Consider the following 26,345-nt stretch of genomic DNA (forward strand, 5'->3'; position numbering starts at 1 on the left):
TATTCTGATTAGGAATTTTTAAAAAATCGAAATAAAAATGTTATACTCATTTCCCATTTTCCTCACTACCACTTGATGGTAGAGGCCTGGGAAGCCTGTGTTGCGATGAGCTGCGCCTTGTCTGAGTCTCTGCTCCCGTAGCTTTTCTTCCCTGTAACAACTTCGTCCTCTTAGGGAGTACAATCCACTGACGAGGTCCAGGCGAGAGACCACCCCTTCCTCAAACTCGCTGAACAGGCTCTTCCGCCCCAGGGCGGAAGTGGGCGGGCCCAAATTTCCCATTCTGGGCGGAGGTCCTGGGCTGTGGGTGGCGCCTGCGCACTGGGTGGGGCGCCCTGCTCCAGAGTGCATTTCTTCGGCTGAGGACCAGCGTTGCTTTCGTAGTACTTAGTCACCAGCTTCCAGTGCTGCCGTCTCCGGGTCGCGGGATTGAGGCGCTCGCAGGTCCTAGGGACAGAGCACGGCGGGGAAAGCGAGATGGAGGCGGAGGGTGCCCAGGGTCCCCGGGAGCGCCGTGGCGAGGCCCTGGCTCAGAGGCCGGAGCAGAACCATGTGCAGTCGCAGCCTGGGACCAACGGACTTCCCAAACACTCCTACTGGCTGGACCTCTGGCTCTTCATCCTTTTCGACCTGGTGTTGTTTTTCTTCGTGTATCTTATCCCCTGGTAAGTAACTGAATGCAGGGTTGAGGGATGAGAGGCTCGGAAACCCTTGAGTGGGGTTCTTTGGGAGGCGAAGAGAGCCACAGCCCCAGAGAGTGTACGTTTAGCTGATCACGCAGCTGCAGATCGGGCAGAGTCAGGTGAGTGGGGGAGTGGGGAGAACTACGTGCAGCCAAGTTGTCCTTGTTTGGCATCTCCACGGCAGCCTCCAGAGGGGTGTGGAAATATTAGCTTTATCATTTTCCTCCCTTGTTTTGCAATGAAACTAGGTGGGTTTGAGTTCCTGCATCTCTAGAAAGGAGCTAAAGACTTAACTCGTGGCAGCTTTATTTTCTCATCTACTGTTGGGATCCACAGTGACCCGACAGTAAGGGTGTAGTTGAAATTAAATGAGATAATGCTTTATCTAGATGCGGTGTGTAGCAGTTGTAAGTGTTCAACTAACGACATTGTTACTCTATAGCTAGCCATGAGCAGGGTATCAAACTTAAATCCAAATCTGAACTTAAATCTCGTAGGCAAATATGCTGGCCTTTCAGTGTTTCCATTTCAGTAAACCTCAACGTTGTTTACTCTCCTGGAAACCCGGGACTCTTCCACTTACCCCTTTACACACACACACACACACACACACACACACACACACACACACACACACACACACACACACACCCCAGAACTCCCACCTGATGAGTTACGAAATTTTATAGCGTGCCTTTGTAAAATCTATGCCTCCATTTTTACTGCCACTCACTCTGAAAAGGGATAAAGAACCTAGAGAACAGGGGAGGAAGAAGCAAAATAGGAAGAGAGACACAGCATTGAGATAATAATAAGGGGCAAGTTCAAGAGAGACCAGGAAAGCCAGAAGATGGAAAGACCTTTGGAAAAAAAGCAGTGCAGCCTGTTTCGATATTAAACAGCTCTCTTGGACTTGGAGTTAATATCTACTCACTAGAATTTAATTCCTCTCAAACATTGTTCTTCTGGGGTTTTACTTTTAGTTTGCACTATCTTACATTTTGTCAAAGCTTTGAGTATCTTACACTTAATTATTTCTGATTTCTTGTATGGTGTGGCAAATCAGAAGACAAAGGGTTGAATGGGAGAATGGTGAAAGGTATGCATATTTCTATTATCTTCTTCCAAGGACTTTGTAAAAGGAAGTTTCAACTTCCCCCAACCCAGTTTTGTTGGACAGACACCTGAGTACAGTGATTTTTAATGTCCTTCAAGTTAGAAAATGAAAGACTTGAAAAAATGGTCAAGGCCTTTTTTTGCTCTTATTATATAAGTCATTTAGGAATAGGAAAATCAAGAGTTTCAGAGGTTGGCATAAAGTGTTAAAATAGGGAGATGAAAGGAAATTTTGCTGACGAGCACTTGTTTCTTACAGACTGGTTTGCTGATATCTCAGGAAGTTAGCTTCTGGAGTGAATTCTGATGACAACTACGGATTTTTTAAATAAAGAAGATATGATTGTGTCACAGCAGAATTTCAAGATTCTAAAGGAGTTTCCTCACATTTAACACATTAACTCATTGGAAAACAATAAAATGAGTAATGATCATGCCTATACATAGCTAAGTTCTTAAAACTCCATTGGTTCATATATAAAAACTTTTCAGACATCTAATGTTTTTACAAAGTATTTGTACTTAAATGTTTAGTATATTAAGAAATATACTAATGTTTTTAATATTTTAAGGGTCAGTTTTTAATTTGATACAAAATAATACGGTATATAATGAGGTGAGGTAATTATACATTGAAAAGCAACTTCAGAAGGGATTTTGAGAGAAGGCATGAAGTGTTTTTAGATTCCATAAAGACTATAACAAAAGCTATACAGAAAATATAATAGGTACACTGTTTTGGCTCTAAAAGTTTCCTTTTTAGACTTTCAGGAAAAGATATGTCATGGTTCACAGCTTGATACACAGACCTAGAGAAAACATACCAGATATGTATGCTACCCTTTAATTCCTTTTAAACTCTTGAGCTCCCTAAAATAAGATTGTTTTCAAGCCTATTTTTATTACTATTGTATTAAGTATGCTTGTAGCCAGAACATATTTTTATAATGCTTGTGACTTTGTTAAATATTTGATCAACATCAGTTGTGATACTTATTCATTCAACAGATCCTGTTGTCCAAGCATTATTTTAGACACAGCAGGGAACAAAAATTCTTCACGGAGTCTGTTTTCTCATTTGTTCTTTTAAAAACTCTCATGTTATGGGTCAGGGATTTAGCTCAGTGGCACCACACCTGCTTCGCAAGCTTAAAGTCCTGAGTTCGATCCCCAGTACCAAAAACAACCTCTTATGTTATTTAATAAGAATTTACATTCCATCCCTACAATGAATGTAATCACTGTGTTGAAAATATGTACTAATTTTTTAAAAGTATTGAAAAAATTTACATTCCAAGGATGATCAGCTGGCATTTTAATGGAAAAGCCACAAAGTAGCTACTATATAATCGCTTGAGAAGTTAGTCCTTTTAGCTCCAAATGCTGTATATAATGAATATTAGAAATTGACTCCTCACTGAAATCAGTACTATTTGATATATATGAACTGTCTGAAATATTTAGGGGTTATTCTTTTCCCTATAAGACATGGGATCTGGTAAACTTTATACCCTCATGATGCAGAATGGCTCTTAGTACTAAAATCAAGTCTGCAATTGATTTTGGAGGATCTTAATTGGCCTAATGACCATAAAATTAATTATACCTTCAGGGTATTGTTTCATCTGCCTAAAGAGAACCTTTCTTGGAAGGTGTGATATCTGGGATTTCAGAGTTTATTAAGTGATTATATGACCTGTTCTTTGTGCTGCTTAATAATTGTTGTCTAATAAATGTTTACTTACATAGCTGGATTTGGTTTTATTGTATAAAATTATTTGGTGATGAGGTTAATATGCTTAATAGTTTTTACATGTCTTACCTTTAGGTCACAAAGACATCCAATCATTATCCATACTACCTTTCTGAGCCTAAAACCAGTCTACTCCACAAGTAGCAGATATTCTTAAAATTTCTAGTACAGCAAGGATAGAGAGATCTTAGTGTGATAATTTTTTTTTTTTTTTGGTACCAGGGATCGAACTCCGGACCTTAATGTGATAATTTTTTGTGTCAGTTTGACTGGGCTGAGAGATCCAAGATAGCTGGTAAAAACATCCCTGGGTATGTTCATGAGGGTATTTCTGGAGATTAGAATTTGAATGTAGGTGAGAATCATCCTGTCCTTTGTGTACCTGGAGAAATACAAAGGCAGAGGAAGGGCACATTTTCTTTGGCTGAGCTGGGACATCTATGTGTCTTGGTTCTCAGGCCTTAAGAGGTGGACCAGGCTCTTGGTTCTCAGGCCCTATGTGTGGACTGGAACTACACTGCCAACTTCACTGGGTATCTTATAGTGGGAATTCATAGGCCTCAATAATCACATGAGGCAATCCTTCATACTAATTCTATATATGACTGTAAGTAGTGTACGAAAATGGTGGGAGAATGAGGGTTGAAACCCACATGTTAAGCTATGTACCCATTGAACAGTGCCATTTTTAGTGAACTGCTTACAGTTTAAGAAATTTAAGAAATTAAATTTAAGAAATGTGTAAATGGGACACCAAGAAAACTTACAAACTTCTACAACAAAAACACATCAAGAGTAACCAGTATGATTTTAATGTTAAAATCCTTTATCAATTCCACATACCTGATTTCAAACAAGTAAAATGACTTTTTAATAGTTCCACTTGAAATGAATTGTCTTGTTAAAAGTTGTGAGGAACAGTTTTGAGGGGTCTGTTAACTTCAAGGTTTTAGGATGTAAAGAGCTCCAAATACCTAGTCTCCAAACAGCACAGGAATACACTTGGAGAGAGACCAGCATAATATTTACAGTGTAAGTGTACTTAATGTAGCCTAGGACAAGGTCAAACAAACCAGGGCCACGGGCCAAATCTGGCTTGCTGCCTGTTTGAATAGGAAGACCACTGACCTAAGAGGAAGTTTCACATTTTAAATTCACTGGAAAATATCAAAAGGCTTTCATGACAAATGAAAATCATATGCAATTCAGATTCCAATGGCAATAAAATTTTATTAGAAATTAGCCATGCTTATTCATTTACCTACTGTTGGTGGCTGCTTTTAAATAAAAGGGCAGAGCTGGTTGTGTTGCAAAGACATGGTCCACAAAGCTTACATCATTTACTATCTTGTTCTCTATTGAAAGTTTGCCAATTTCTGTAGGAGCTGTTCTTTACACTTTACTGGAGTTTTAACTTAGGAGTACCCTGTGATAAAATTTTACCATCACTGAAGTTCTAAATACCCTTGAACTTTAAATTGACTCACATTTCCCGTTAAATACACCCATATGGGAGAGGGAAACATAATTCATGAATGCAAAGAAATGTCCAACCATATTAAAATTCAGAACCAAAAGAAATATTTCACATGAAAGTATAACATTTTGAAGGTAATTTTTTAAAACATAACAATTGCTGGTTGCATTATTTAAAAAATTACTAGAAGCTTATAAGATGAAAACATCTATAAAAATAAATAGGCTCCCAAGAAGTAAAAATTTTACATATGAATGATTAGTAAATATATATTGAATCTGTAGTAGGAGTGTTGAGTCAACAGAAAAATGGTCATTTCTAGTTTGGTACTAAAGTACATGGTTCAGGAGGCTTTTAACTAGACAGTACATTAAGAAATTTGAAAAGATAAAATGACACTGCTATTGAGTACAGCAATTATATGTTTCAAATAATAGTTCCAATTGAACACTTTGACAAAATAGAAATTAAAATAACCCACATAGAGAAGTTTTGGGAAGCTTAAAAATACTTAAAGCTAGTTTTTTTTTCCTAGTATTTTACAATGTTATAAAAGAAGCAATTAAAAACATTGATATTTCAAATACAATTTTACAAACTACATTATTTACAAGACCTCCACTCTAAAAAGTTAATAAGCTTTCTTAAAAGATAAAATTGTTTGATATTCAAGTATTTCTACCTTTAAAGAATAGTAATAATCACCAACTCAGAGAAGGCTAGCCAAGAGCTTTTTGCAGGGAGAATAAAATTTGGCCAAGATTTGATAAATGGGTAAGGTTAAACTTTTATAACGAGTTATTTTCTATTTACTTAAAAGTATTCATTTTAACCACTTAAATTTTAGAATGTTTTAATGCAATTTATGGAACTGGTCAAAATACTAAATTTACTAGTTTAATGATTCACAAAGTTATATTTATGAAGTCCATAAAGGAATATAAAGAAAATTTTAATTCTAAAATTCTCAATTCTCTGGAATAGACATAAAATTTCTAAATTACAATTGGTTTACCAGCTTAGCACAAAATGAGAACTAATAAAATAAGGCAAGTAAAGTAACTTATTTGCATTCATAAGTTCACCATAATAATGAAAATTCCTTTAGTTTTAAAATATAGCTTTTCCCATGAAGGTAGTTGGGGTAAAATTACTATTTGAGAAAAAGTGGGAAAGATGCCCAAATTAAACATTTCATTAAAATTCAAACCTCTATCTAAGGCAGAAATTTATCCTGGAAACCTAGAAGATTAAGTAAATTGACAACCTAAGGAGCAAGTGAGAGTAGAGCAGAGGAAATTTTGGTAGTTAACAGTGACTGTGCCAGTAAAAGGGCCCAAGGTTAATTCCTAACACTGCAGCCCAAAGTAAACCAAAATAAAAACCCTTCACATTTCATATAAAATTAGAAAAACATGTAACAAGGTAAATAAATATACTAAAGTTAAGCTTACATGGCTGAAGTAGTATTTATGAATATATAAAATAGTCAAAGGCCTAATTTATGTTAACTAGATATTCTGAAGATAAAAGTTCTAAGAACAAAGTTAGTTCTACCTGACCCTGACATTTTAATTTAAAATTTGTTATTAAGGCATTTTCCCCCAAATGTCATCAAATTCATGGGTCACTTTTTTAAAGACACTTGAAGGGATCACATGTGGTAGACTATCGCAGAAGTCAGAAACAAATGGGTGAACCCTTTTTGTCACCCATTAGAAAGTGCTCTTCAAAAAGCAAATGCTGCTTTGACTAGACAAACTAATCACCTGGCATTTTTCAAATAGCACAGTTTAAGAATCTACATACAGGAGTGCTAGTTACTTTAATACTTATGGGTCTACTAGCCACTTTCTAGGGGGACAGTTTTTATTCAAATACTATATATGCCAAATGAATTACTCTGATTTCCCATTTTTAAAGGCATGCCAAAACTATTCAAAGGGAATTTTTAAGCCATTCACTGAATTGATCCAAAAAAATGGGTGTATAGACAGACACACAAACACACACTCCCACACAAAAGTTAAAGTGAATAATTTTTAAAAAGTTATGGGTTTTAATTTTATGTATCACGACATAAAATCAGTTTGGTCAATAGATACACTGTACTCTAATGGCCTGGGGGGTAAGCTTACTGACTTCACCATCTATCTATTACAATGTATGCTAGGTTTATATCCTTGTTCAGGAAGGCTGCTTGTACCAAGGCTGTTATGTAACACAGGTCCAACCTGTCTTTCACTTTGAGATAGTGTATCATTACAAAAGTCACTGCTCTCTGGAAAACAGAGCTTAGGCCTCTGATGGTATTTCAATCTATATGTATCAGTCATACAGTTATCAACTGAAAAATAGGTAGTTAGTGAAACTGGTTCATTTGGGCTCACAGAACCGGACCCTAGTTCCAGTTGGCAAAGTGCATCAACAACTGCATCTGAGTTTGCCAGAAAGTTATTAGTTGAAGTTGAAGAGTTGGTTGGGTAGTTTTGCGTGATGCCAACAGGCTGTTTAACTTGAATTGTTTCTTTACATCTCTCATCATTCACATGTGTACTTGCTTCTAAACTTGGTTCTGAAGTTGTCCTTAAACTGTGCTTTGGAAGACCAGAAGATGTAGTTTTAATAAACACTTCTGTAAGTTTGACATCAGGCATAGATTCATTCTGCTCTGACTGTGGCACACAGGTTATAGCATATTTCTTTGGTGGCAAAGGGGGTGGTAGATTCTGGCACATAAAATTTGGCATCTGACAACCCTCAGATCTGCAGGTTGACTGAATTATATGTTCCCTGGACAGTGAATTCACAGAGTAACACTGTTCCATCATATTTTGCTGTTGGGTGAGGGGAGCAGTTTCTGGTTTTAGCCCAACAGTTCTCAGGTGTGAAGAACACAATGAAGACGGTGAGATTATTTCATTAGTGCTCACTTTCTTTGCAGGTGCAGAACTGTCATCACTGTGAAGAGTCAAGCTTGGTCTCTCAGAATTTTCTTTATTAAGCCGTTCAGAAAATTTGTATCCATTTGGTTTTTCAAATTTCTGTTCATCTGACTGGTGGATGTGGTCTCTAACAGTGTGGTCCTTGAGTATTTGTAGATTGCAAGAAGGAAATAACTTTCCAGTTGTTTCATGGGTATGTGGCCTGAAATATGAAAATAAAAAAGCTAAAACACCATATGCAAATATGTGAAACTGGAGAAAAACAGACATTTGTAGTTTGATTTTTCCAATATATAGTTTATATTATTTTTCTACCATAGCAACAGAAATAGGAAGTATTTTGCAATCATTAGCATTTTAAATTCTCTTCAAACCCAAACCTGTATACCAGAATACATGAATACTTAATATGAACATCAATTATTAACAAAATCATGTTTTTTCAACTTTGTGTGTGTGGTGTTTCAGATTGAATCCAGGACCTTGTGCATGCTAAGCAGGTGCTCTGTCACTGAGGCACACTCTCAGTCCCCAAAATTGTATTTCTAATCATTAGAAATATAAGTTTAAAAACTTGTGTTTGTGATGAAATATAGCATAGAACTTAACAGAAATGTTAGAAGAAAATAATTCAATATTCTAAAACACTTTCCCATCAACTTTACAGAGTTTAAAGGCAGAAATATTTAAATTATTCTATATAATTCCATAAAGCTAGTATACTAATTTTAAATAATTTTGTTATCAAGATTATATTAACTTATAAAATGAAGGAAAATGATACCATGTTGCAAATTATTGTATTTCTTATACAATTAAACTACTTTTCTCCTATAAATTACATGAACTTTAATTAGAGCGGAATGGTTTGGGTAGATAAACATGGTTGCACTAAAATCTTGGGCCCATTGCTCTTAAGTACATTACTTAATCTAAAGCTCAATTTTTTTTCTTTTATAAAATACAGTAGTCCCCCATTACCCATGGTATTAGTTTTGCATGGTCCACTGCAGTCTGAAAATATTAAATGGGATTCTTTTTCTTTTTTTGTGGTACTGGGAAATAAATCCAGAGCCTGCACACTGTGTTACACACCCACTCCCTTTTTTAAGTTTCTGAGACAGGATCTAAGTTGCTGTATTGCTCAGGCTGGGCCTGAATTTGTGATCTCTCTGCCTTAGCCTGCCAGAGTGCTGTGATTATAGGCTTGCACCATGACCCCAGCCATTCCATAGAAAATTCCTAAGATAAACAATTCATGAGTTTTAAATTGCATGCCACTATTCTAAGTATGATGAAGTTTTACGCTGTTCTTCCTGGTTCATAAATCATCCTTTTGTCTCCCTTTGTCCACCTTATCTATGTTGTTTCCAGTATCTATCCATTAGTCTCTTGGTTATCAGAACCACTGTTATCCTATTTGATATCACAGTGCTTGTCTTTATGAAATCCTATTTTACTTAAGAGTGCCCTTAAAGCATAAGCATAGCAATTCAGATATGACAGAGAAGTGTGAAGTGCTTCAAGTGAAAGGATGAACCTTCTAGATACAAGAAATTGTGAAAAACAAAAACAAAAACCAGGCTGGGGTTGCTAAGATCTACAATAAGAACAAATCCATGGAATTGTCAAGAAGAACAAAGAAATTTGTGCTGTTTTTGCTGTCACTCCTCAAACTGCAAAAGTTACAATCACAGGGCATAAGTGCTTAGTTCAGATGTCAAAGGCAAACTCATATAGGTTAACACATAGAGCTTGGCACTACTGCCCATGGTTTCAAGCATTTACCAGGGTTCTTAGAATGTATTCTCTCCCTAGTTGTAGCACCTATCTACCTCATAAGAATGCCATGAGTATTAGAACAATCAGGTCGTGTACCTGTAGGCACCTGAGGTTCACATTCTATGAATGATTCCCAATAAACAGATATTAAAATACTGCAGACCTATTGCTTTTACAGTAGTGATATATGTTTATGTCCTCCAGATAAAGAGTTCCTATAATATGTGCATTTTGGAAAAATGGTTTAAAATTTTTCAAATATCTATGATTACCTTTTTATCAGAGGATTTTTTACATGCAGATGTGACTCTGGGTGGAGCTCATGAGATTTATAGCCTGCTTCCAAGTCCTTAAATTCTTTTCCAAAGCCTGGGGTTGGAGATGGGGAAGGGGGGGGGGGGCGGGAAACAAAATTATTGAAATGATCATATATGTTTATTTCACTTATACTTACATAAAGTTTTCCATAAACATGTAATTCTCACCCAATTAAAAAACAAAAAATGAATTCTTCAAGATTTAACTGAAAATAATACCACTTTTTTGAACCCAACTCATTTTGCAAGATTAATGGTTCTCAGTTTATCTCACTCGAGGCTGTCAGAACAGTGCTACTAACCCTACTGGGTCACACAAAACTATGTAAACATTTCCCCATAGTTAGGGAGGAATTTATCTGATTAACTAAAAACAGTCAGACAGACACTTTAGTGAGAGTGTTATGATAGGAAAATCCTGCATTTGAAAATAGATGGCTTGGGTGAAGTTTGGATTTACTACTTATGAGCTGGTAACTTTAAGCAAGGCCCTTAACTACTCCCAATCTGTTCCCTCATTTATGTAATGGGGTAGTCCATTTTGCTTACCTTACAGCAATGTGGAGAACATCAATTAAATTAAAATGAATGAGCATGTATCATGACAGCATGGAAGAAATACAACTATTATTTAGCTACCATTTATTACTGCTTACTCGAGTTGTAAATAGTCAATAAAATATTTCAACCATATAAAGAAATTATCATCTTCATTTTACAGATGAGGAATTAAGAGGCTTAGAAAGGTTAAACAAGTTATTCAAGATTATATAATTAGCAAATGCAGAACTAGACCTGCAAAATTCAAAGGTCAGTGCTGTTCTGTTTTTATTTGTACATGTTTGAAGTACATGATGTTTACATTCATCTTAGGGAGTAGGTACATGTATTGAACATATCTTCATTCTTTTTATTCCCCTTTTTAACCTCACCCACCTTCCTGCCTCCATCTCCAGATCCCCTTTCCCCATTTTCATTATTATTATTAGTTCATGTTTAGAACATACAATGGTTACATTCACTGAGAGTGGTTGGTACATATATATGATGCATCTTAAATCTTTTTATGTTCTTTTTTCTCCCTCCCCTACCTTGACACTGTTCCCTTCCCATTTGCAAAAGGTCGACCTGTTTCTTATCAGTTTTTATTTTGCTCTTTATTTGTACTTTGGATTAAATGTCTTGAATTCTTCCTTCTTTATAGCTGACTAATATTCTATTATATATAGATAAAACATTTTCTTTATCCATTTGTCTGTTGATGGACATGCAGGCTGTTTCCAGGATTTAGCTACTATAAATTGTGCTGTTATAAACATTGGTATACATATATCTCTATAATGATATCTTTAGCTCTTTCAGGAAGATACCTAGAGGTGAAATAGCTGGATCAAATGGAATTTCTAGCTTTAGTATTTTGAGGAGTCTTCATATGGGTTTCCGTAACGGTTTTACTAGTTTACATTCCAATTAACAATGTAGAAGAGTTACTTTTTTTCAACTCAGCCATGTCAGCATTTATTATTTGATTTCCTGAAGATTGTCTTTTTTCATTTAGTGTAAAATGAAATCTAAGTATTATTCTAATTTGCATTTCTCTAATGATCAGGGATAGTGAACATTTTTTTCATATGTTTATCAGCTATTTGTAATACTTCTTCTGAGAAGTGTCTGTTCATTTCACTTGCCTATTTCTTGATTTGCTCTTTTATTTTAGGAGGTGTCTAATTTTTTTTTTAGTTTTTTGTATATTTTAGCTATTAGTCCTCTATCTGAGGAATAGCTGGCAATGCTTTTTTCCCCCTCCATTCTGTGGCTTGTCTCTTCACTCTGTTGGTTATTTTCTTTGCTATGTAGAAGCTTTTTAATTTGACGTGATCCCATTTGTTGATTCTTTGTTATTTCTTGTGCAAATGGGGTTCCATTCAGAAAGTCCTTGCCGACCTCAATGACTTCGAGTTTTATCTATTTTTATCTTCCAGGAGGTTCAGTGTTTTTGCTTTAATATTTAGATCTTTGATCCATTATTTTAATTTATATGGTGAGGATATGGGTCCAGCTTCAACCTTCTATAGATAGCCAGTTTTCCCAGCACAATTTGCCAAAGAGGCTATCTTTCCTTCAGCATATTTTTGTGACTCCTTTATCAAAGATGTAATAGTTAAATATGTATGGGATTGTTTCTGCATCCTCTGTTCATTCCATTGATTCACGTCTGTTTTTGTGCTAATACTGTTTTTGTTACGGTAGCTTTGTAGTGTAACTTGAAGTCAGATATTCTGAGGCCTCCTGCTCTACTCGTGTTGCCCAGAACTGCTTTTGCTATTCAGGGTCTCTTCTGGTTCCATATGAATTTTAGGGTTTTCTCTAGTTCTGTGAAGAACACCATGGGTGTTTTGATTGGAATTGAAACAAATCTACACACCAATTTTGGAAGAATAGCTATTTTGATATTAGTTCTCCTGGTTAGGAACAGGGGATAGTTTTCTACATCCTGATGTCTCTTTGAGCTCCTTTTTCAAAGTACCATAGTTTTCTTTGTAGAGTTCTTCACTTCCTTGGTTAATTCTTAGGTATTTAATTTTTTTATGCTATTGTGAATGGTAGTGTTTCTTAATTTCTTTTTCAGTGAATACATTATTGGTGTACAGGAACACTATGGATTTTTGTGTGATGATTTTGTAACCTGATACATTGCTGAATTTGCTTACTGACAGGACATTTATTTATTGGTCTTGTAAGTGGAGAATCATACCATCTGCAAATAATGATAATCTGACATATATATCCTTTTTATTTTTTTCTATTACCTGGTTACTCTGGCTAATGTTTTGAGGACTATGTTGAACTAAAGTGGTGGCAATGAGCATTTTTGTCTCATTCCTGATTTCAGAGGGAAAGCTTTCAGTTTCTCCCCTTTTAATATTATGTTTGTAGGTTTGTCATAAATGGCTTTTATCAGACTCGGGTAAAGTCCTTCTACATCTATTGGGTTATCATGAACAGGTGTTGAACTCTGTCAAATGCTTTTTTCTGCATCTATTGGTATAACCATGTTGTTTTTTATCCGTACTTTTGTTTATGTGGTGTATTACATTTATTGATTTTCATATGTTAAAATATTCTTGCAACCCCAAGACAAAACCTACATGGTCAGGATGTATGATCCTTTTGATGATTTGTTGCATTATTTGCCAGTACCTTATTAAGGATTTTTGGATTATTAGGGTATTAAGGATTTTTTTATTAAGGATTATGTTCATTAAGGAGATTGGTCTGTAGTTTTCATTTTTGGTTGGGTCTTCCTCTGCTTTTGGGATGAGAGTGATACTGACTTCCAGAAATGAGTTTGGAAGCACTCCATCCCTTTCAATTTTATTGACGACTTTGAGGAAGACTAGTATTTTAATGTCTTTTTAAGAATTGAAGAATTCAGCAGGGAATCCATCAGGTCCTAGGCTTTTCTTAATTGGTAGGTTTTTTATTACTGCTTTAATTTCAATGCTTGTTATTTGATTGTTCAGAACTTTTACATCTTCATGATTTAGTTCTGGTAATTTGTATGAGTCTAAGAATCTGCTCATTTCTTCAAAATTTACCAACTTGTTGGCATACAACATCTCCTAGTAGCTATCTTCTGAGTTTCACAATGGTGTCCATTGTGATTTTGCCTTTTTTTATTTCCAATTGCATTAATATGAGTCATTTCCCTTGCTAAGTTTGGCTAATGGTTTATCTATTTCCCCTCTTTTTTCCTTGAACTAAAAACCTAACTCAATCTCAAGAGTTCTCCCCTCCACTCAGCAGGTAGAATCTGACACTGTCCCTGCGCTTGGCTTAAGAGACTCTTACCCTTTCAGGGTGTAATGGTGGAATCACTGGCAATGTTTGCTTGCGGGCAGGGGTCTGTGGAAGTTGATGAGCGCCTTGGGTTTCGCTGGGAGTCCACAGGATGGGCAAGCTTGTTTACAAGCTGGGGTCCCTGTAGTGGGCGGGTGTTGTTGTGCCCCTGGAGATGTCTGTGAGTCGGTGGATGTATGGGTGTATTTATTAGTAGATGGGTGTTCAGAGTCCGTCGGAGTCCAGGGTCCGCCAGAGTCCAGAGGTGTGGTGCCCATCAGCTGAGATCTCAGAGTTTGTTTGCTGGTTCATCCTCTCTCTGCTCAGAGGGGGGCGTCTTTCCTTGCCTGAGATGATCACTGGTGAGAATGCCTCTGGACGGCAGCATTCTCCAGTGTTTGGAGGAGAGGTGATGGGAAGAAGGGGTCAGTATATGAAGAGTCTGTCCCAGAACGAGGCCTCTGCAGAGCTCTTTGTCCTCTCAGACTATTTGGGATGCTCCTGGGAGGGATGGTCAGTCCAGATATTTGGTTTCATGTATATTTGTCAGCTTTCTGATTTGTTTCAGGGTGTCATCCTTCTTCCCCTACAAAGTACCTATAGCTTCAGTGTATCCTCTGAGAGCCCCTCTGACAGGATTCCTCCTCTAATCTGCCATGTTGGATCACACAGGTGCTCATCAGGAAACGATATTACCGCCTTGTAACTGGTACTTAACCCATCCCCCATTCTGACATATAAATAGGCACCAAATAGCTTTTGAATTTAATTTTAATAAAGTCTTACAAAAAATTATACTAATTTACAATCTGATTCTTGTTATTTCCAAGCTTAGTACATTATAAGATTTCAGATTCAAATTAATCACTTCACCACTTTTTCAAACTATGACTAGCTAGGATTAGGGCCTTGATAAAAGATAGCGTATCTGTTATTACCTTCTAAAAAATGATTGAGTTAATTGGAGGGCTTTAAACAATATTAATGTTCAGAGTAAAACACTACCTGCATTTTGATATATCTGTACAAAGTTTTACTTTAAGATAGCTCAAATAAAAATCACTATCACTCTCTAATTATAATATTTTAAAATAAATTCATTAAGGTAAAGATGAAGAAAAGGAAACTAAGATGTTTGGATTTTTACATTTTTCCTAAGAACACCTAGTTTTAGATATTCCCTTATGGGAGAGAAATGTTTTGTATCTAAGAACCTGAAAATCCAAGGGAGCTGAGGTTATAGTACACTGATCAGAAAAATCACAGGCACCAAGGTATAAACAAAGTCACAGAAGTAAATGTGGAGTAACAAATTACTTTGTAAACACTGTATCACCCACTTATCCTAGAAATTAAAACTAGAAAAATATGTAGAGCTATTTTTGTCATTCTTCATAATATTATATTTAGTGTTATGTTATTCTAGTTTAGCAGTTCTCAAGCTGTGGCCATTGACTCCTAGAAGTCTCCAAGCTTCTTTCTGGGTCAATGAAGTCAAACTATCTTCCTAATTCTAAATATTATCTGCCTTTTTGAGTGTGTTGATATTTATTCCAATGGATCAAAAATTATGATAGATTTTTTTGCTAGCATAAATCAAACCAGTGAAACCAAACTCTACTACTAGTAACTGTATTCTTCATTGTTATACATCTGTGGTTCCAAAAAAGCCAGTTTCTTAAGAATGTTTAATGCAGTAAAAATAATCGACTTCATTAATTTAGTTTATGCAATTTTTTATTATATTGGTGTGAGCAAATGGAAAGTGTATGTAAAATACTCGCACTGAATATCCAAGTATGATATAGTATTTATGGGATTGTTTGAATTGTGAGCTCACTACAGCAGGTTTTGGTCATGGAACACCATGTTTACCGGGTGACAGACAAATTGTGGGTATTCATTCTTAGATATTGGCAGAAACTCTGAGAATAAAAAGAGTAAGCCAGTCACTTCAAGAAAAAAAACTGGAAATATGTATTGCCAATGATACAATCAAACCTTTAAGTCAATGTAAGAACGGGGTGGGGCAGAGGATAAAAACAGGAATTAAGATGTGATATGTTCATGTACCAACTCCACAAAAGGACTCTGTGAACTCTGCATACTGCAAACATGTACTAATAAGGAAAATGAACTTACTTTAAACAAAAAAGGAATTCTGGAAAATTTGTACCCAACAACAGGAGTTTTGCGACTTCCCAATACTTAAAAAGACCTGTTGATATCTGTGATGATATTGACAAATGTTTTAAAAGACATTATATAATGAAATGTATTAACATTTGGACATGTTACTTTTCAAATAACTATGCATGGATGTTACAAAATAATGCATGGGTAAAATGTCCACCCAAAATGTAAGAGAGATCAATTTAATGTAATGAAATATGAAAAGCTACCTACGGTGGTTTTAGATTTCACACTGCTTTAACCTTAAAAACTATCACTTCTTGGAGTTATGTTGAAGACAAGAACGTTGGTAGTTTTTAGGAAAGCCTACAAAATAGTCTTCCATTTTCCAACTGCATATCTGTATTGAGGACAGATTTTCTTCATACATGAAGAAAACATTATCACTACAGTTGGAATACAACACTAGGTATAAGAAAGCAGCCATCTACTAAACCAGGCATTAGAGGACTTAAAAGTGTAAATCAACACCATTCATCTAATTGTTTTTTATTGTTGTTGTTTTGGAAATAGTTATTTTTCATTAAAATATCTTTATGCTATCACATAATAGGCATACTATTCTCTACATGAACACACACACATATAGTGGGGGGGAGGGTAAGTCAGTGGCGATTGTATCCAGACCCCAGAAACTTGCACATGCTAGGCAAGTGCTCTAACGCTGGAAGACATTTTCACTTAAAAAAAATTTTTTTTTAAATCCTGATACAAGATCTACCTATGCTGCCCAGTCTGGTGTCAAACTTGCCATCCTTCTGCCTCAGCTTCCAGACTAGCTGAGATTACAAGCATGCATAAGAATTTAAAATTTTTCAGTTTCAATAACTCATAATGGCAAATAAGACAGTTATTATCCATAGAAATAAAAGCTCTGAACTCTTCCATTCTCTTACAAGCATATAAAGATATCCTGAGGCCAAATTTGCATTGTAGTTGACTGATAATCATTATTTCTTTTAAGCCTCAGTTAAAACTCTTCCATGAAACAATTTCTGTTTTTACACTTGAGGAAATTGAGGCTCAGAGGAATTAAATGACCCAACCAGTGCTACATAGCTAGTAAGCAGCTGCACACAAATGAATCCAAGGCTAACTGCATAGCTAGTGTTTCTGCCACTAGGTGCAAGCTCTTTCCATATCCCATTAATATACAAAGTCATTATACTGCATCTAATTCTGAAGAAAACTAGACTATTGTTAACATCAAATAACATATTCTTTAACAAGGCTACACCCACAGAGGACACTGAAATGTATAGCATTAGCATGAATTGATAATCTACATTTCTGTACATTTTTAGTTAATTTTTCTGTATTCTCCCATACTTTCAGTTGACCTTTTTATCATGCTCACTTATCTGTTTCCTTTTTTCTCTTGCTTTTAATGTACTATACAGCAAATCTATGAATCGAAGACTACAAAGAAAACAAAATGAAAACTAAGATTTTTAAAGCAGTGACTTATTTTTTAAATGGTAAGAGAGAATTTTATCTTAGATGCTCTTCTAATCCCTAAACTGAAATTTTTGGTACATTAAAAACATGGTTACTCAAACTTAAACTGGAATCTATAGTTTATTAAAATATGTATAATTTTATGAAAAAAATCAATATTTGATTACCATCAGGCTGTGTTTTGCAAGGAATTACAAAAAGGTAAGGAATTTTTAAAAAGTAAATTACTAAATTAAGAAATTTACAAGAAGTAAATTACTAAATTAAGTTTTAGAAGGAATTTACAGAAAGGAAAGAATTTAATTATATTGGTTTAATATTCCACATTGTATTAAAAAATCATACTAGCTCTTTTTACCTAATAAATATACACAACTATAATATGTCAACATATAATAAAATTTTTAAAAGAGAAAGAAAAAAGTTTAATTTAAAAAAAAATACTCTTATTAAAGTATTAACACAATGGACAGCAGGAGGCAGCAGAGGTTTTATAAACATGTTTGAAATCTTAATATTACCATGGCAGGCATTCAACCAAGTGGTTTGACTTCAGAATTCCAATTTAAAAATAGATGTGTTATTTTTCTTTGCTGCTGACATAGACATCCATGTGTTTTCATGGGGAATTTTGGCTCCAGGTTCTTTGCAAATCTAAGATAGCCCAATTTTAACACTTGGCACAGAAGAAACCTCAATGTCATGACAAAAAAGTTTTAATTAATTTTGAAGTTGCATGAAAAAAATTTATAGTAAAATATTCAAGAAATCAAAGTATATGTTTTATCTGAAAAGTTGACCCTAAGTTTAAATCAGACTCATAAAACAATAAAACCCAACTTCAGTGTAGACAATGTAATCTTCACTCTTATGTAAGATTTTGCGATATACTGGTAATTACAATTTTTAATTCCATAATTAAAAATCCTAAGCATTAAAGACCAGTAATTTAGCCACTGACTCAATTGACAAAATAATACACTTTATTAAATTTGATGCTTTAGAAAAATGATGAAACTTTTAACTGGTTAAAAAATCAATATTTCTGGCTAAATTTACCATATAACAAAAAGAGTAGAGAGATAATTTAATGTGTAATAATCTATCTGACACATACAATTTGGAATTTTACAAAATAAAAGGCAGGAATCGTAACTTCTTCCAGTGGGATTATAATTTAAAGGAGAAGCAAATATTGCTATCTTGCTATAAATTAAATTTCAATATTGCAAGTTTATAGTTAAAAGAATACACAGCTACCTGCTGGCACTGGGTTACAGTGACAGAGAAGAAATTATGCATTAATAACTGCCTTTCAATAGTTTATGAAACTCTTACAGAAAAACATTTAAAATGCACCAAAACAAAATCAACTGATCAAGTATCTCTTCCTAATGTATTTATTTTAAATGAAAGTAATCTGTAGTTTACAAAAAACATTTTAGAGAAAATTATCAAACAGGCACATAGGTAAACTCTTCTAAAAAATGTGTTAATTTTAGGATTTAACAACATAAAGATAGTATATTTTATTTAAGAAAGTAGAAGATATAGAATTTTTAAATAAGAAATAAGAAAACTGACAAATTTTTTTCACTGCTTTTATTTTTGTCATTTCCAAGAGGAGGATTCTCAACATGATTTAATCCTGGTTTTTAGCGTCAAGTGTGATTAGGCCAACTATTGTAGACGCTACAAGCAAATGGCAAAGACCTCACAGTTCCTTCGTGATTTGTTATTCATAACCTGTAAATATCCTCATATTTCATCTCAGTAGATAACCTTACCTCATAGTGAAAAAAGAGTCCACTAGGTATGAACTACTTCAACTAAAGCAGCTAATACAAATAACTAACCAAAACCTGCCAGTCTATGTTCTTTGTTTCTTTCCAATACTATTTCAAGGATCTTAATCCATCAATTATTATTCTGTTCTGCTCTTCACATCTCTTCTGTACTTCATCAGTTCTTTGCCTTCTGCAATATAAATGTCCAAGACAGTCCATTTAAGAAAAAATAATAAAATCAAAACTAAGCACATTTTATTTTTCCTTTAGGCACTGCCTCTTTGTTATTCAGAATAATGATTTTTAAAAACTTCACTTTTTCCTTTTTATTTCCTTTAAATTCTACTGTAATCTTTTTTTCCAATTTTGTTTGGAAATAATTGTGCAGAATTGTACAAAGAATACCTAAACTTCCTTTATCTAGAAGCACCTAATATTTGCATTTTAGCTTTCTTTTTCCTGAACCATTTACAAGTTACAACATTCTAAATTCCGCAATTCTACTTCCATTTTGTTTCTACTTCTAATTTTCTTTCGACACTGCTTTCACTATATCACCAGTGAATCAAACTGGCACTTTTTAATCCTCATTCTGCTTCATGTGTGCTCATACTTCCCCTTATATTCTCCACTTCTGATTTTCCTGGGTAACTTCTTCTCTGGTATTCTTTCATGTCTTTCTGCAGTTACTCCTTCTCTTTAGCTCTGACTCACCTTTCTTCCTTAGCAAAGCCTGTTTTACCTACTTCATCTCTTTTTTTCTCTGTAATCTACAGTTTTTCTGAATGGTCTTGTCCACGTATGTGGCTTTCAATTCCCAGATATGGTGATGGATACCAAATAAACATTTTTCCTGACCCCTAGATTTATGTTCCCACCTGCTTAATAAAATTTATTTACTAAATGGTGAAGTCAACAAATCCTAAAGTAAATATGGCATCCTTCCATCCCCTAAACCTGTCCCTTCTCTCTATATCCATTTTGGTAAGTGGTGTATCTAGTTAGTTTTACAAGACTCAAATATGGCTACTGCAGCTTTCTTTACCTCATTCTGTATGCCTTTCATAAAAGGCAACTCATTCTCCTGCTCATATATGCTTGTCACCACTCAAATAATCTTTCTGGATGTTGGGACTGCCTCATGCCCTTACTTTTTCTTTCTTAGGCTATGATAATAGTCATCTAATTTTTCTTCCTTTGCTCAGACTTTACGCTCTACACTGCTACCAGAGAGTCTTCTAAGATGCAAATTACAATATGCCACTCTCCTTGTCCTTTTGTAGCTCTCCACTTTCTGTAGGATTAAATGTTATCCTTCTTGCCATTCACTACTACATGATTTCTGTTTGCACTCTAGCCTTGGATATGCCAACTCACTTATGTTATACAAATATGTCACACTTTCTTCTGACCACATGCTTTTGAATGTATCATCAGTCATATCCTTTTATCTATCTTCTTATGAATTTAAGGCATTTGACATCCCTTCACTAGAAATTCATTTTAAAAGAGGCACTAAAACATTGCAAATGGCACTGTGGCACTTTTGGCAAATAATAGCTCCCAAATAATAGCTCTATACAGTGTAGGGATAGTTTTTGCAGCAGAACCCAAAATGCCACAAGCAGGAAAGGCTATGTAATACCTCTCTGTGTTAATGAAAACAACAACAAAACAATCACAATGATATTAGTATGGATTCTGGGTCTTTAATATCAATACTTGTACAGATTAATATTAAAAACAGTTAAGTATCAGGCAAAAAATGAAAACAATTCTAAGGCTCCTTAAGTTTTAAAATCTTCCAGCCTCTGATAGAAAATCATTCTACAGGCCAGTAATGTTAGTGTGCTTCAGTTTGTAAATAAGAAAAAGGAGAGAACCAAGAAAATCATACCATGACAAAGAATTAAATTTTTCCTATGGAAGAAAAAAAACCATACATGGCTGGGGATTTAGCGCAGTGGTTCCATCGCCTGCCCCACAAGTGCAAGGACCTGAGTTCAATCCCTGGTAAAAAAAAAAAAAAAAAAAAACCACACAGGGAAAATTTTTAGCCACAAACTTATAAAGTACTTCAAAAAATTAGAAAATAAGTGTTGGGAAAGATATGGGGAAATTGGAACCCTTGTGTATTGCTGGTGGGAATGCAACATGGTGCTAAGACTGTGGAAAACATTATAATGATTCCTTAAAACATTAATTATAGAAATACCACTGGATCCAACTGCACTTGTGGGTATCCAAAAAACTTAAACAGGTATTTGCAAACCAACAGTCATAGCAGCACTACTCACAATAGCCAAAACAACTCAAATGTCTATCAACAGATAAACACTGAACAAAATGTAGTATATCATACAATAGATTGTCACTGAGCCTTAAAAGAAATGAAGTTCTGATATGTTAAAAACACAGTTAGTAAGCTGAGTGCAATAGAAGCCAGATACAAAAGGACAAATACCATATAATTCTCACTATATGAGGCATCTAGAGGAGACAAATTCAGGGACAGAAAAAGAATGGTGGTTGTCAGGGGCTGGGGGAAAGGGAAAAATGAAAATGAGTTGTTAATGGGGAGACAGTGCCAGTATGAGAACATAAAGTGTGAGAGGTGGACAGTGGTGACAGGTGCAACAATGTAAAAGTACTTAATGTCCCTCAACTATACCCTTAAAAATAATCAGAATGGCAAATTTTGTTATGTATATTTTACTACAATAAAACAAATTTTAAACTGGTGCTTTATATACATACTCTTTCATATTCATAGGGAAAACCACTGCAGAACTCTTAGAGCAATGCACTCCTGACCACTAAAATCTCAATGACCTTGTGTGTTTTGTAACTATCAGGAAACAAGCATCATTTACTTAACTTGCAGTTATTGTTCTAACTCACTGACTTTTGCTATGATTTCTAGCCAAGCCTTTACTGTTTCCTGTAATATTTGGTTTCTGACTTTTATCAGATTTTTAAAACAGGTGAGGCATTTTAACATGGGAAAGGAAAGTTATTTCCTTAATATAAGTGTTTCCTTCTGATATTATACATTTGATGAAAACAAAATAATTGGATAATTAATCATATTAATAATGTCTAACTTTAAAAATAATCTAAAAACTTTAAAGTTTGTTGTACATGGCTGTTTTTTTCTCAGAAAATTATATCCTTTTCCCTCTGAATTTTAAAACTTGAAAACATTGTCTTTGATTACATCAATAACCTTCTTGCTATTATTTTCCTCTCCCCCAAATTCCTCAGGTATATCTTACCAATAACAATCCTGTATCCTGTATACATTCAAACTTACTCTTTGCTTACAAGACGCTATTGTTGCTAACAAATCACGTATAATAATGCTACGTGATCATATATTTATTATTTCTCAACCGAATTTTTCCAGAATGTTACTAATCAATCTTTCTTTACTGTATTCTTAACCCCTATGGCAATCATCAGAGCTGTACACATCCTTCTATTCACCGACAAGACTGCACTTTTCTACCCTTCTTGAAATTAGGCCTGGTTAAAAGATATGCCTTGGCCAGTAGGTTTTAAGTACAAGTCCACTGTATCATTTCTGGTTTGAAGTGTTAAAGAGTTTACAAATGATTCTGTTTTGTATCCTCCTTCTAACCCATTATTAGTCTAGGGCCCAGTGATGCCTAGAAGATACTCCATGCTGACTTCCACTAGACATGCATCATAAGCAAGAAACAAACTTGGAACAACAAGACAGATCCTGAAGTTACTGCTACTCCGTGACCTAGAACCTAGACCACCTTGGGCCAGTCCCCCTTTGCTCACTGTCTGAAATAGTCATTCCCATCCATGAAAACCCTTCAAGGACAAACTCTACTACTACTTTCCTTCTTTCTCTGTTACTCATAAACTTATCAACAACATGACTATCCTTATCTTCTTTGTTTTTTGGTTTTTTTTCCATACTGGGGATTGAACTCAGGGCCTTGCACTTGCAAGGCAGGTGCAGCACAACTGAGCTATTCCCATTATCTTTATTCTTATCTAAGGGAAAAATGGACCACTCTTTGTGTGCCTATCTCACATGTCTGTTATTTTAAAAATGGAGAGGGGAAATAAAGTAAAAAAGATCAATAGTCTATAAACCTTTTTCTTTGCAAACATAGAAACATGCCACCTCTTAAGTAAAAATAAAATGTTTAAGAAACTGCCAAAGATAGATACTCCTGCCTATTTGAGTCCCAAATCACTGTTGTCAAGATATGTATCAAAAGCAATGTATTGAAAAGTCTCTCCTATGGAAACTTAAAATGCAAGCTGCTACTGTGGTTCAGGGAATTCAAAGATTTCATTATGTAGAAAAAGCAAGCATTCTATGTTTGTTTGGGTTTTTTGGGTACCAGGAATCGAACTCGGGTCCTTGTGCTTGCACGGCAGACGGTGAAACCACTGAGCTAAATCTCCAGCCCAAAAGCAAGCATTCTAATACTTTAATGCTGTAACATTAAAGACATATCTAAAAAGTACATCTGAAGAGGCTATAAACTTCAAAAGCATATTTAACTAATCAACGATGTCAAAACTACAGCATGAATAGAAAATATACACATATAACAGTTTGATTTCTTCCTTTTTATATTTTATTACAATATGATACATATATTGTCTTAATAAAAAATTCATTTTTTGATATTTAAAGTTATTTAAAAATAATTTTATAGCTATATAGTCTTTTAGGTACATCATAACAAGAAAAAATAAATTACTATAATTTATTCTTTACTGCAACTAATACAGTATAGTAAAGTAAAACGTTTACCTTCCAAGTGGTTTTTGTTCTGATGGGAGGTATAGTCCACATGTTCTATATTTACGCTGGCTGTCTTAATTTGGTCACTAGAAAAACAGAACAACACACCAAACACATCAATTATTATGGATTAGTTTGCTTTAAGAAAAAGAAAAGAAAAACCTTTTAAAAATTATATGTCACACAATATCCTATAGGTTTAATGTACCTTATTTAATTTACATCCCACAGCATTTAAAAGTAGTTATAATCCTGTTACAATAGAAGATGAGGCCATGAAAATCAAATTAATTTGCCCAATAATTAAAATGCAAGTCCATTTGGTTACAATGGCCTGTCCTGGCTACTACTTCTGGCTACTTCTTACCAAAAATGACATAAAATTACCCTGCCTGGGAAAAAATGTCCTTAATTTTGTACAGAAACAATTACTTTATTAAAACATGACTAATTTTTAAAATCTAGCTTTTTACTTATGAATGTGGTCAAACACAAGCTAATGTGTTTTAAAAGGATTAAAAGTACAAAAAGTGCTAAGTAATCAGCCACTAACCGAGAAGCATGTTTTAGAAGTTACAAAAAGAAGTTCAAATATACATTACAATAGTAATGAATTTACATATTCAAAATTAATTAACTGAATACAAATTTAGTTATTTGGCTAAATTTATTTAAATATTTGCTAAAGGGAAAATATCTCTTCCAGGGCACTGGATTGTAACAGCAGAAAACAGCTCCAGTTCAGAGTTAAAATGATAGCAATGAGATAATGAGGTTCATACAGATTGAAGAATTAAACAATCAGCTTATTAACAGAGGTGAAGCCAATTTAAGTCTATACTTTAAAAACCTGTAGTAGAAATCAATAATTGACAGTGACAGAAACAATGGCCATGGACTTCTTACTTTCCAAATTTCCTAAAAATAAATAGATGTTATTTTTGAAGTCAGGAAATAACTAAAAACTGTGATAGCTTAGGTTTCTTTAATAATCTTTTCTATGGTTGACCCCAAACTTTGAAAATTCAAATAGAGAGGAATGTGAGGAGAAAATCATTCATTCAATTTGTGTATTACCTGAAAGATACCAGTTCTTTATCACCACAGACATCCGTTACTGTATCATTTCCATCAATAACAGGTGAGTCCAAACTGGCAGATCCATTACTGATGTGATCACTGCTTTCATATCCAGATTCGGTCCTCTGCATCTGCCAGTTTTCACCCTGAACTTTACTCTCTATGACGCCTTTATTTTTCTCTGCTCCTTTTCCATTAGATTCAAGGGAACTTCTGCTTCCTATTTCCTGTTTCATTTCATCTTCATATATGGTTATTAAACCTTTCTGCCTTGGATTCTCTTTTGGCCAGTTACTAAAACTCTGATCCTTCCTTCCTTTAGGTTTGTTACTGCCATTTGACTTATGTCTTGGACTATGTTGCCTTTTTTCACTTTCACTAAAAACACTATCGACATTTAATGTTTCTCTCATAGGTTTCCAACCTCGGTTCCGGCTTTTACTGTTGCTGTTACAGCCACTTCCTTTATCCCTAGAATCTTGGCTACTGTCTGTATCATATCCAGTGCCAATGTCATTCTTAACTTTGCCTGTTATTTTCTCTCCTGGAACAAGAATCTGAGATTTGCCTGAAGTTGTTACTTGTCCAGAAGCTTGACTCTGATGGGAAATTCGGTCATATTTATAGGGTCCTCTTCCTTGACTGTGATATAGATGTGGATTCTCATATTGTCTAAAGCTATTTGGGGCAGGAGGTGATCCAGACTTGAAATGTGGGAGGTTTTCGTCAACTAAATCTAAAGAACAACAACAACGATGATGATGACGACGACGACGATGATGATGAAGATTAAAGACACAAATGAATTAATTATCCCTTAGAGCAATGTTATAATCATAAACTAAACTTGAGAAGCCAGCCATCACAGCTAAATAAAATTAAATTATATTCTACTGCTTTGCGATTTGAAAAGTGCTTTACCAGTTCCTATTTATACTTAATAGGAGACACTATAGAAGAAATGGACTTTTAAAAAAAGGTAGATCATAAGATAAGATTCTAAGGTAGATTCTAAGATAAAAGAAATTTTTAAACTAAGCATTCTTAGTCATAATGAACAATCATCACAAAATATTTTCCATCTCTTCTATTGGTAAATATTTAAAACTTTATAGAACT

At 34.7% G+C, this 26,345-nt stretch overlaps 2 protein-coding genes and 1 long non-coding RNA gene across 6 annotated transcripts in view; 2 read left to right on the forward strand and 1 right to left on the reverse strand.

Annotated features, from left to right (window-relative positions):
• Nucleotides 1-237: 237 nt before the first annotated feature.
• Nucleotides 238-3,553, forward strand: LOC147821785 (uncharacterized; the record flags this gene model as incomplete). Its single annotated transcript, XM_087199240.1, has 2 exons — nucleotides 238-665; nucleotides 2,059-3,553. Coding segments are annotated over 2 exons (476 nt in total), but the record flags the coding sequence as incomplete, so codon positions are not given.
• A 183-nt stretch (nucleotides 3,554-3,736) lies between these two features.
• The window catches only part of LOC147821786 (ubiquitin carboxyl-terminal hydrolase 53-like), a 70,479-nt gene continuing 47,870 nt past the window's right edge, over nucleotides 3,737-26,345 (reverse strand). For 3 of the 4 annotated variants that reach the window (XM_087199236.1, XM_087199237.1, XM_087199238.1), the window contains 4 exons: nucleotides 25,224-25,962; nucleotides 24,156-24,232; nucleotides 10,029-10,125; nucleotides 3,737-8,176 (listed from right to left, as the gene is read on the reverse strand). In XM_087199236.1, the coding sequence (XP_087055362.1) occupies nucleotides 7,180-8,176; nucleotides 10,029-10,125; nucleotides 24,156-24,232; nucleotides 25,224-25,962 (1,910 nt within the window). In that variant the 3' untranslated portion in view covers nucleotides 3,737-7,179. Of the gene's footprint in view, nucleotides 8,177-10,028; nucleotides 10,126-17,884; nucleotides 19,542-24,155; nucleotides 24,233-25,223; nucleotides 25,963-26,345 lie in introns of those variants that run through there. The other variant, XM_087199239.1, reaches the window with a different exon arrangement.
• LOC147821787 (uncharacterized) lies at nucleotides 19,539-23,472 on the forward strand. The gene is made up of 2 exons (XR_015446539.1): nucleotides 19,539-21,611; nucleotides 23,002-23,472. It is a non-coding gene; the product is annotated as an uncharacterized LOC147821787 (long non-coding RNA).

This window comes from Heterocephalus glaber, unplaced genomic scaffold (genome assembly GCF_053883595.1).
Source record: "Heterocephalus glaber isolate CG9 unplaced genomic scaffold, H.glaber_assembly_v1.0 deba00001690, whole genome shotgun sequence".
Lineage (NCBI taxonomy): Eukaryota > Metazoa > Chordata > Mammalia > Rodentia > Bathyergidae > Heterocephalus > Heterocephalus glaber.